This window comes from Delphinus delphis, chromosome 20 (assembly GCF_949987515.2).
Source record: "Delphinus delphis chromosome 20, mDelDel1.2, whole genome shotgun sequence".
NCBI lineage: Eukaryota > Metazoa > Chordata > Mammalia > Artiodactyla > Delphinidae > Delphinus > Delphinus delphis.
Window position 1 is genome coordinate 16,691,596 of NC_082702.1, and position 12,234 is coordinate 16,703,829.

Here is a 12,234-nt window from a genome sequence, read left to right on the forward strand (position 1 = left end):
ATACACTTTACAAGAAAATGGCCATTTGCTTCCCACACTGGCTGTGCCCCAAAATACAGCCCCACAACGGCATATAAGAGTTCCTATCGACTTACTTCCTCTCCGCACCTAATGTTCTGCGCCAAACTAGCAAGTATAAAATAGTATGTTACTGTGGGTTTATTCATGATTTTGCAAGTCAATCATAAAGTTAAACACTATCTTCATTTGCTTATTGCCTATTTGGGTTTCCCTTTAAGTGAAAAAATGTCTGTTAGTATTATTTTGTCAGGTTGTCTTTTTCCTATTGATTACAGGAATATATTCCAGATCACAGTTTTAGTTGCTTATATGTTACAGCTATTTCATCCCATATAACAGCTTATTATTTATACATCATTTAATGTCTCTTGATGACAAAACACTAAATGAATTTGAATGTATCAATCCTTTATTTTATAATTAACACTTCTGTATCTTGAGAAATTGTTCCTTAACCCCAAAGATAAAGATTTTCTTCTATATTAGAAAAATTTAAAGTTTTGTCTTTCACATCTGAATAATTAATCCACTTGGACTTAATTTCTATATATTGTTAATTTACACATATCGTTTGAAGTAGAGAATACAATTTTTTTCCACATTGGTAGTGAACTGCCTTCCCTTCTATTTAGTCCCTTCTTTCATCTGGGATCTACTGTGCAACCTCAGTTACAGTCTGTTTTTCTATCCCTGCACCAGCAACTCACTAAATTATTTTTACCTTATATTAAATCTTGAAATCTGTTAGAGCAAGTCCCCTCAACTTACTCTTTTCCAAGAGTGTTTTGTGGTTCTGCTTAGGCTTTATTCTTCCATATAAATTTCAGAATCAGCTGAACAAGTTCCAATAAAATCCCTGATGAGATTTTAATTAGAATTGCATTGAATCATATCAATATTTTATATATACAAATTAGTATAAACATATTTTTTGCTCTGTCAGCTAAGAGGGCCTAAAAGAAATGGCACCCCAGAACTATGCCTAAGCACTTGCATCTTGGTTGCTAGTATCATTCTTCAATTAAAGGAACCAGGGCTCCTTGAAGAAATGTCTAATTCTAGGGCTGAAGCAGGAAACATAAAAGATGAGCGTGGAGCATCTTGTAGTACCAGAAAGTAAGGAATTGCTCCAAAAAACCCCCACACATTGATGGCAGTATATCAAAGAGCACAAAGCCAACTGAAGAGCTCCCAGTGGCCAAAGCTGGAACAATTTGAGCAACAAAATAAAACAGTATAAGATTATAACCGAAACCATATTCAATATCAATGAGTCCACACTGGTATCAATAAATGGGTGAGAAGAGACAGGACAATATAGAAAAGGGAGAGAGTAACTTTACAGTGGAGAAAACAAACACTACCTTAAAGTAATCAAGGCCTACATTAATAGTCATAAAACATGTTGACAACATGTACCCTTCATATGATATGATGAAAATGGCACTTTACCTCTGTGATCTTTCTCCCAAAAATCCATAACCACAGTATCATCAAGAGAAAAACATCAGACAAATTCCGACAGTGGGGCATCCTAAAAAATACCTGACCAGGGACTTCCCTGGTGGTGCAGTGGTTAAGAATCCGCCTGCCAATGCAGGGGGACACGGGTTCAATCCCTGGTCCGGGAAGATCCCACGTGCTGTGGAGCAACTAAGCCCGTGCGTCACAACTACTGAGCCTGCACCCCAGAGCCCGCGCACCGCAACTACTGAGCCTGCGTGCCTAGAGCCCATGCTCCGCAACAAGAAGCCACCGCAATGAGAAGCCTGTACACCACAACGAAGAGCAGCACCCACTCGCTGCAACTAGAGAAAGCCTGCACGCAGCAACGAAGACCCAATGCAGCCAAAAAAAAACCTGACCAGTACTCTTCAAAACTAACAAGGTCATCAAAAACAAGCAAAGTCTTAAGAAACTGTCACAGCCCCCTTAAGGTGGGCCTAAAGATATAACTAACTATAATGGGGTATCCTGGAACAGAAAAAAAGACATTGGGCAAAAACTAAGGAGATTTAAATAAACTATGGACTTTGGTTAATAAATAATGTTATCAATATTGGCTCATTGTTATGTACGTCATACTAAGATGTTAGTAACAGGAAACTGGGTGTGGGAACTCTGTGCTATCTTCTCAATCGTTCTGTAAATCTGAAGCTGTTCTAAAAAGTCTACTAAAAAAGAAAAAAAATGTTTGCCAAGTAAATAAAGCTTGCAAGTGTATTTCTTGTGAAATTTTGTTGTTATACTATTATATGTGTACTTTTCTGAGTGATTATACCTTAATCAAAAAATAAAGAAAACTAATGTTTGCTGTAGATTTCTAGAAAATATTTTTTATCAGGTTGATAAAGTTCTCTTCCTAGTTTACTAAGAATTTTTGTCATGAAAAGGTGTTTGCTAAATTTTACCAAATGCTTTTTCGACATCTATGAAGATTATATAGTTTCTCTTTAAATTCTTAATGAAGTAAATGCCATTTATAGATTTTTCTAGTGTTAAACCATGCTTGCATTCCTGGAATAAATACAGCTTGGTTATGATATACTTTTGTTTTACACCATTCTAGATTTGTATGCTAATGTTTTGTATAGGATTTTTTCATCTACATTTATGAATGAGAATGTCTCGCAATTATCCTCTTATAACAGCCTTAACTGTTTTGTTTTTTAAATAATGTATGTAGGACATCCCTGGTGGCACAGTGGTTAAGAACCCGCCTGCCAATGCAGGGGTCACGGGTTCGAGCCTTGGTCTGGGAACATCCCACATGCCGCAGATCCAGGAAGCCTGTGCACCACAACTACTGAGCCTGCGCTCTAGAGCCCACGAGTCACAACTACTGAGCCTGCGAGCCACAACTACTAAAGCCCGCGCACCTAGAGCCCATGCTCCACAACAAGAGAAGCCACTACAATAAGACCGCACACCACAACAAACAGCAGCCCCTGCTCGCCGCAACTAGAGAAAGCCTGCGTGCAGCAACGAAGACCCAATGCAGCCAAAAGTAAATAAATACATAAGTAAATAAATAAATAACAAAATGCCCTCTCTTAAAAAAGAAGAGGTTATTTATTTATTCATGCATGCATGCATGCAGTGCCTGGTCTTAGTTGTGGCATGCGGACTCTTAGTTGCAGCATGCATGCAGGATCTAGTTCCCTGACCCAGGATCGAACCTGGGCCCCCTGCATTAGGAGCGCATAGTCTTACCCAGTGGACCACCAGAGAAGTCCCCAGCCTTAACTGGTTTTGCTATCAAAGATATGATAGCCCCTGGGGGCTTCCCTCGTGGTCCAGTGGTTGAGAGTCCGCCTGCCGATGCAGGGGACACGGGTTCGTGCGGTCCGGGAAGATCCCACATGACGCGGAGTGGCTAGGCCCACGAGCCATGGCCGCTGAGCCTGCGCATCCGGAGCCTGTGCTCCGCCAACGGGAGAGGCCACAACAGTGAGAGGCCTGCGTACCGCAAAAAAAAAAAAAAAAAAAAAGATATGATAGCCCCAAAACATGAAGTATTCCATTTTTTAAAAAAGTTTCTCTGAAACTTTACATAAGATTAGAATGATATATCCCTTGCAAATTTAGTGGAAATCACCTATAAATTCACATAGGTTTGGTGCATCAGTCAGAGAAATTTAAACCACTGATTAAATTTCCCTAGGGAGCCTTTTATTTCTTTTTGAGTCAGTTTTCTAAGTTTTTAAAATGAATTTATCCAATCATTAAGTTTTTAAAATGTACTGACATAGGGACTTCCCTGCTGGTCTAGTGCTTAAGAATCCACCTTCCAATGCAGGGGATGCGGGTTCCACCCTTGGTCAGGGAACTAAGCCCACACGCAGCCTGAGTATGAGGGCCACAACTAGAGAGCCTGCATGCCACAGCAGAGGCTTCTGCATGCCGCAACAAAGACCCACCGCAGCTGGGGGTGGGGGGAATATGTAGCGGCATAATCTTTTATTATCATCCCTTTTTTCCCCCTTATTATTCTAATCTGTGTTGAGATTATATTCCCCACTTAGTTAACTATCCCCCCCTCCTTTTCATGATCAAACTTGCCAACTTATTTTTTGCTCTTACCTCAATTATACCGTTCCTTCTAATTTTTTTGACTTTATGTTGTTCTTTTTCTAACATAAGTTGGATGCTTTGCTCATTAATGTTCACCTCTCTTCATATGTGTAAGCCTGTATCTTTTCTTCCAACTACCACATTCAATGTATCTTACAAGTTCCACATGTAGTATTTTCAGTATTATTACGAAGTATTTTCAACTTCCATTATTTCTTTTTTAACCAATGAGTTACTTCTAAGTATGTTTTAGTATTTCCAAATACATAGATTTGTATTTATTTAGTTACATGCCTGTCTCCAGTCAGACTAAGCGTCATCATCATAAGTACAATTTCTCCAAGGTATTTAAATAAGAATGACCCCACTGACCATTATCAGTACTAAAAATATGCCCAGAAATATATATACTCTTACTTGAACAAATATTTTGCCCAAACGATGCAATGAATAGGTTCTGAAGGTGTGTTACGAATTGTACAGCCAGGAAAAGTTCTCTGGGTTGGTTTGGGATGACATTCGTAACACTCAGTCACACCCTGCAAAGTCAGGACATGAGAAAAACATTTATCCCATCATAGTGGCTTCTCAATATTGTAATATAATCATAGACATTTCATTCATCTATATTCCAACTGTCAAGAAAATTTTAAAATATTAGTGACTCAAAAATCCTTACTTTACAGATAAGGAACTACAACATAAAAGTTAATTGAATCTACCATAGTCACAGCTAAGACTAAGCCAGGACTTCTCTGATTCCTGGCCCGGTGAGGAGAAAATACAAGTTTACCTTGATCACACTAAACAGACGGGGAAAGACAAATAACTTTCCAACCAATTATCTCTCAAAGTTGTGAAACTCAGTTATTTAAATATTATTTATAGATTTACCTTATAAGCTCCTGAAGATTAAGTGAATTTAAAGCACTGATTTCCAGATCTATCCAGATACATGGAAAAATCCTAAGTATTACCAAACCAAATACTCTTCATTTCGTTGCTAAAGGGTTATGTTTAAAGTTATACTGTAAGGAATCCTTCAAAGAAGTCCACGGCACCTGAGATAATTTTCTAAAACTTAGAATATTCTTTATCTTGGCAATTCTCAATCTCAGTCTTAACACACACTAGTGTCTCAGGATCATGGTAAAGACCCCAAACCTGCAAATAATATTTTAATATAAATTGCAGCAGATGAAGTGTTTTCTCCGTAATGCCATTTCTGGTGTCCTTCCAATATGCTTTCTGGGGGGCAGCGATATGGCAAGCAGTCACCCCTCATAAGCTGATATTTATAAGTCTTTGTAGAATGATATAAATTAAGCTTTCGAAGAGTAATATTAAACAGTAAAAACAACTGAAGCACAGCCACAATTTTCAATATGGAAAAACTGCCAAAGAGCAGACAAAAATACCAAATTTCAAGTAGAGTTTAATTCCTTTTAGTTTCAAAACCTGCAAAATGAGTCTTCAAACGTATCTATGTTTAATTTCTTAAAAGAATTCAAAGAAAAAAGATTTGAGCAGCAAATGAATAACAATGCTGAGATTGTATAAAACTGGGTTTATGAACACACACGTATTTGTTCTTATTCTCTAGTTTTATCTAAATATTTGAAATGTCAGTACTCACAAATACTCCAAAAATTTTTTTCAAAGTACTCTTCAGATCTATAAATCCAGACTTTAGACAAGTAACTTTTCAGAAGGCTGGTTTACCATATATCAACTACAACATGACATGTAGTCTCACGGCTACTAAGAATTTAAAAAGGCAAGTTTATTATGCTTGCCAGCCTAAGGATTTTAATACATAAGCTACATGAAACAAAATAGCACAGAGCTAAAAGATCTTTGCACAGAGCTAAAAGATCCAAAGTTTACTTCTTCCCTCCTTAAGGTCCCAAATAAATATTTGGGAAGCAAAAAACAAACCAAAACAAACCAAACCAAAAAAAGTACTTTACCTTTTTGATAGTGGTTACTTGCCCAAGATAACCAGCAGTTCCACTCTCAATAAGAGGGACATCAGCTGCTAGACACATTCTATTAACATGGTTTCGGGCAGCTGGAAGAAAAATACTAGTTAACAGGAGTTTACCAAAAAAAAGAAAAAAAGAAAAAAGAAATTATGTAGTTACCTTTAATTAGGATGAAATTTACCCAAACCATTTTTTATTGTTTTTATTTCATGTACAACTTTCTTAGCTATGACCAGAGTAATACAACTGTTATAGACATTTAAGAGACATTCAACAAAATTTCAAAGGTAAGGAATTTATATCACAAATTTACTGTAGGAGAAGCACCCCTATATATTACTTTTTAATACCGAAGTGCCACCTTCCTCCTCTATTGCTGTACCTACTTCTATTAAACATGGCTAAAACATTGTTTCAACGTTTTCCAACCCCTTAACTTGCTCTTATTCCAATAAAATTATCAGGTAATACATGGAAGTAAATGGAGAATGTGGAATATCAACTTTGGAACTATTTATCTTTTTTTTCTTTTTCTTTTTTTTGCCTCACGGCATGCAGGGTATTAGTTCCCCGACCAAGGATCAAACCCACGCCACCTGCAGTAGAAACTCAAGAGTCTCAACCACTGGACCACCAGGGAAGTCCCAACTTGGAACTATTAAGGCAGTTTAAGGTGAGGGGAAAAAAGATGAGTCTGGTTAAAAGAGTTACCCTCTTTCTAATGCTACTTTGTATGTTTTTTCTTTTGATATTTCTGGCCCCAAATTGTTACAAAGTCATTTGACAGATGTACTTTTACATGTGGAAGTAGTTACAGAAAGAGTATTTTAAGTTATTTTCACCCCACATTCCAGACACAAAGATTTGTTAACAATAACTGGCTATATGATACTTGATTATATGAAATATCACCAACTTGTGTAAAGTTTAAATGGTCCAAAATGTGTACACGTAATAGGATCCAGTCTGATATATTGCAGCACCAGATATACCCAAAATAATTCAAGAGCCATGACTTCTATGCTAACTTTGACATCCTATTGCCTTACTCTCAAAACAGTGGTTTTCAGCCTTCATTGCCCTTTAGATCATCTGGGGAACTGTGAAAAAATATGATCTTTAGGTCCCATTTACAGAGTTTGACTCAATTGGTTTTGGGTGAAATTTGGGCACTGATATTTCTTAGATCTCCACATACACGAAGGAAGTCACACTGTGCTTAAGTGCTGGGATAATCTGAAACAAATATACATGCACGCAACCTATGCATCATCCTCTTTAATGATTTTAACTTCCCCTATATTCACACTAGTTCTAGTTAAAATTACAATCAATTGGCAAGCTTTAAACCTGATCTTACTTCCCTTTAGGTCTTTTAAGTTCTAACTCATAAGGAAATATTTTAATTAACACTAATTTTGTAAACAACCTTGTTATGGAGGAAGGGAAATACTTAGAATTAAAAGTATTAAAATAATCTCACCTCTGTTATCTAAAGCATTCATAACCAATATAAATTGTCGAAAAAATTCCACATTATAGTCAGGGCTACAAAGTAAAACAACAACAAAAAAAAAAGGTCACCAAAACAACCGGCCTTACACATGAGCTTCACAGTATAATACAGGGTCCTAAAAAGCACATTAAAGTAATAAAAGTACAAAAATAACTGATATTAGGGGTCTCTACAATATAGATAGGTTTGATTTTTCCCCAAACACCAGAAACAGATTTAAACCACACATCTGTTTTGGCCAGCTACCTCGGGCACAGAGCAGAATCTCAAACTGGCATGCCTTCGAGAGTCCCACCAGGCCTTCTTGGGGCAGCAAGTGCCTGGGAACATACAAAGAATACATTCCCAGGATCTGCCTGGCCTGTAGCTTCACCTCACATGGTCAGGATCAGGCAGGGTTCAGGCCCCTAGGGTCCCTGCTTTTAGCAGCACTGGGAAAGCAACACAGGGTAAGGAGGTTGTAGGGCTATAGGCAAGCTTGTAGAGCAAACATCCAGAGAATGAAAAGGAAGCTGGAAACACAAATTCCCTGAGAAAGCATAAGACTTTCTCTAATCCAGGCCTCAAACAAGAACTCATTATTTTTAAAACCACTTACTTGTGGACAACAACTATAGATAAAGGACATTTTAGACGCAGGGTTCCTTTGCCCCAGCGCCTCCAAAATTATATTTTTACTCTATCTTTACTGAGATCAGAGTATATTTATGTACCATCAAAACTACTGCCCCATCACAATTCCCAGTGTTATATTACAGAAGTCACAGTCCTAACAAACAAATTATTTTGAGAGGGAACCTTTTAAACTGAAAAAGGCCACAGCTGAAATCGATCAGAATGAGAGCAATATATTTAGAAAAGTCTGAATCATCATGTATATTGATTTCTTATAGTTTAGAATATCTCTTTATTTAAAACAAGAATATAAGGTCCTTTTAGGTTTCCAAGTAACTTATTTATTGAAAGTATTAGAGTAAATGACCTCTTATCTAAATCATTCAAATTATATATATATACATATATACACACACACATATATATAGATGAACTGTTAAAAGAATGTCACTTATGTGGACACAACCTACTACATTTTAATTATTCTAGAAAAATTTTTAAATAAGCAGAATGACTCTGAGTTCATATATTTAGCTAATAAAAGTATTATACTTTAAAGGTTTAATTAAAAATTCACAGCAAACACAATTTTGCAACATAATAATTAGCGCATACTTCATGATGCTGTCATGGTAGGCTATGATATTAGCTTTCGGGTAAAACTGCAGTACACTTTCTTTGGCAACCTGGAAAAACAAACAACACTAAATTACTAATTTACTAAATTACTACAACATTTCTATCTGAATATGAAATCTATCTATGGCAGACAATAGTTATTTCACCTACTTATATACACTTGTACATGAATGGCAAGCTTCAGCAAAAATATCAAATGCAGTAACCAAGTGTCATTCATCCATTCAACAAATATTTACTAAGCATCTTCCATATATCAGAAACTGTATAATGCACTTGGTGAGCAAAAGTGACATTAATCAAATAACCATCCAGATAAATTTAACTACAAACTATGATAAATGATACACAGAAAAAGTAGAGGCTGTAATGAGTGGAAGATATGATTTAGTCTAAGAGATTCAGGAAAGCATGCCTAGAGAAAATCTGAAAAATGAAAAGGAGAAGAGTGTAAGTTTGCCCAAAAAGCTGGGAGAAAAAGCAAAGAGAAAGATGTTTTAAAACCCTGAATCAAGATGGAACATTCAAGGAACTAAAGGAAGATCTGGATGGCTAGAACCTCAGGGGAGGCTGTTTTCTTCTAAAGGGGACAATGACATAAGCTGTAGCTTCTCTTGCCCACAAACACAGGAGCAGCCAAGCTCTAGGCAATGTAGGAACACAAAGCTCATTCTAAGTAAACAATCAGAAATTTAAGAAGGGGACACCATTTACAGGATTGGGTAGAGCACTTTTATTTCCTCTGTAGATAAGAAAGGATGGCACAGTCTTCTGTCCTTTTCTAGACATCTTCTTATTCTTCATAATCCCTCAGCTAAAAAGAGATGGCTTCCCCCATATTCTCCCTCCTACTAGAGAGTCCAAATTAACCTAATACCATAAATAGAAGATCCACCAAAGGGCAGAAATGTAAGTGAATAAATAGAAATGATATGAGAAATACAAAGTTACCTGAGCCTTTGATCTTCCAACATGTTTCTTTTGAAACAAAAACTGCCTGTTGAGGTTGCTGACATCAATAGTATCCAGGTCAATCTACAAATGCATAAACCCCAGATAAATCACAAATTTCCTGGTATGTCTGAGCAATACGTATCCCTATCCTCAGCATCCATAACCCAGAAGTTTTGATATCTGCCACGTTAGGGGAGAAAATGCTTTTTGACCAATATACTAAAGTTGTTAAATTGATAAAAATAATTTAATGCGTATTAAAACAAAACAAGATTTAATTTCAGATACAACTTTCTCAAAAATATTTTAGAAAGGATGCTTTTTTGTTCATTTGTTTAATCATACTGGCAAATATGTTAGGAAATTCCTTAGATGACAAAATGATGCTAAAAATGCATTATATTTCCATCATTTCTCTATCAATCTGATTACTCTTTCAAATCCAACATAATAGATCTAACTGTGCCCTGTTCTTTTTCTTAAATGATACTTGCCAAATAGATTTACTGAATTTTTGCTGCTTTCTTTAATTCAAAAGTCTTTACCCACACACAATTTCATTTACAATCATTACTTGAGGGCTGTGGAGGGAAGCTTCTACACAAGGTTAGAAGTCTCACGTTTTAAGTCTTATCTAATTGCTGCTTCAAAGTAAATATAAGAGAAGAAATAATTATAACTAAAACCATTTTCACTCCATTTCAATAAAGTTACATGAAGAGTAATCAAATGTTCTAACTGTGAAACACCCTAATGGTTTTGGTGAAAATCACCAAAACATATAATCACCTAACATTTTTTATCTGTGCTTTCTAAATTTACTACAAAAATTAAACCAAATAAAAAAGGATCAGCATTTATTTTTCAGGTGCCCAAATTCACTGCCTTGTCTATTACAAAATGATCCTTTTGAAGAAGTATTAGTAGGTATTAGCTATGCCACATTCATATTTGGGATACAGAACTGAATGGAAAGACTAACCCTATAAAAACCAATGGAAAACGCGTAAATGATTTTCCCCCCAGTCACTCATTTATTAGTTCAGTCGGCCACCTCTACTTTTTTTTTTTTTTTATAATTCCCTGTTTCCACTACACCTTAAGATTCTATAAACTCACATCCAAATTTCAGGCTACAACTCCAATCTCTAAAAAGTTTACATAACAGAAATGACTTGACTCAGAATTACAGTAGCTTCCCGTCACTGTTCAACAATGCAAAAGTTAAAATCCTAACCAATACCTTTAACGAAATAATCTACGGTGATAACAATGACCGTCACGCAGATTGCACCCAGCCAGAAGAGAGGAGCGCGAGCCACAAAGGAGTCCTAGGTAAGTCACTAAACCCCACAGTACCTCACTTTTCCTCTTATCTGTTAAAAATAAAATGGGGTGAAGACAGCGTTTACAAGCCTATGATGGTAGTGAAGATTAAGTGCGTTAAGGCGAGTAAACCGCGCAGGACAGCGCCGGGCTCGGGACAAGCGCTCAGTAGGTCCTGGTTGTTACCACCGCCATCCTCTGCTCTGTATATTATTTGAGTTAAGGGGGACTTCGAATTGAACACTCACAACATCCCCAAGGGACTCGAGACAATCCTCTCCTGCCTCCGGTTAAAGCTGGGGAACTGCTCTGAAGCGAAGACACGAGGACTCTTCCACACCCCAGAGCCGCCACAAATTAGCGCTGCCTGGGAGGCGGGGGACGGCTCTTCGCGGGACGCCCGGAAGACCCGGGCCCTTGGCCTCCTCAGCTTGCGGAGCGCGCCCGGCGTGCAGCGGCGCCCGCCCCGCAGCCGCCGAAGAGCTCCCTCTAGGTGGGCAGCGACGACCCCAGGGCCTCTTGGTCCGCCCCCGCACCCACAGCTCAGGTCCGGACCTCCGGGCCCCGATCCCCCGGCCCCGGCTCCACGGCCCGCCATTCAGCCCGCGCGCACGCCTGGCCCTCACCAGGTCGATGTGGGAGAAGCCGGTGAGCACGAGGTTTTTGAGGAGCTCGCAGCCGATGCCGCCCGCGCCCACCACCAGGACCCGGCCCCCGGCCACGGCCTCGGCCAGCTCCCGCGGAAGCCCCCGCGACAGTGCCATGGCGGGACAACCACGAGCCTCGGCGCAGGCGGAGGCGGGAGAACTGAGCCGCGGCCGGAAGTGAGTGGGGGAGGGGCGGCCTAGCTTCCGTTCCTGCGCACTGCGGCCGCCTGTCGGCGCTGAATGGGCGGGGCCTGGGGACCTGGCCAGTCCGCGAGCGGCCCGGACTGGGCTGGACTGTGAGCAGAAGACTCTTCACACCTCCGGCTGTACTCCGGGCTGGTAGTGCTTCGCACCGAGGCGCGTAGTTCTGCTATCCGGCTTAAGATTTATTAGATTTTTGATGTGTATTTTAAAAAAATACTTTGCAGCATATATGTAACCGAGCAAAGGCCTCTTA

The 12,234-nt window shown here is 38.7% G+C and overlaps 1 protein-coding gene across 2 annotated transcripts in view; it reads right to left on the reverse strand.

The window, feature by feature from the left end:
* The window catches only part of UBA2 (ubiquitin like modifier activating enzyme 2), a 31,949-nt gene extending 20,010 nt beyond the window's left edge, over positions 1 to 11,939 (reverse strand). Inside the window, exons 1-6 of one of the 2 annotated variants that reach the window (XM_059999904.1) lie at positions 11,757 to 11,939; positions 9,802 to 9,885; positions 8,827 to 8,897; positions 7,564 to 7,628; positions 6,066 to 6,166; positions 4,513 to 4,634 (exon numbers count right to left, since the gene is read on the reverse strand). In XM_059999904.1, the coding sequence (XP_059855887.1) occupies positions 4,513 to 4,634; positions 6,066 to 6,166; positions 7,564 to 7,628; positions 8,827 to 8,897; positions 9,802 to 9,885; positions 11,757 to 11,894 (581 nt within the window). In that variant the 5' untranslated portion in view covers positions 11,895 to 11,939. Of the gene's footprint in view, positions 1 to 4,512; positions 4,635 to 6,065; positions 6,167 to 7,563; positions 7,629 to 8,826; positions 8,898 to 9,801; positions 9,886 to 11,047; positions 11,463 to 11,756 lie in introns of those variants that run through there. The other variant, XM_059999905.1, reaches the window with a different exon arrangement.
* Between the last annotated feature and the right edge of the window lie 295 nt (positions 11,940 to 12,234).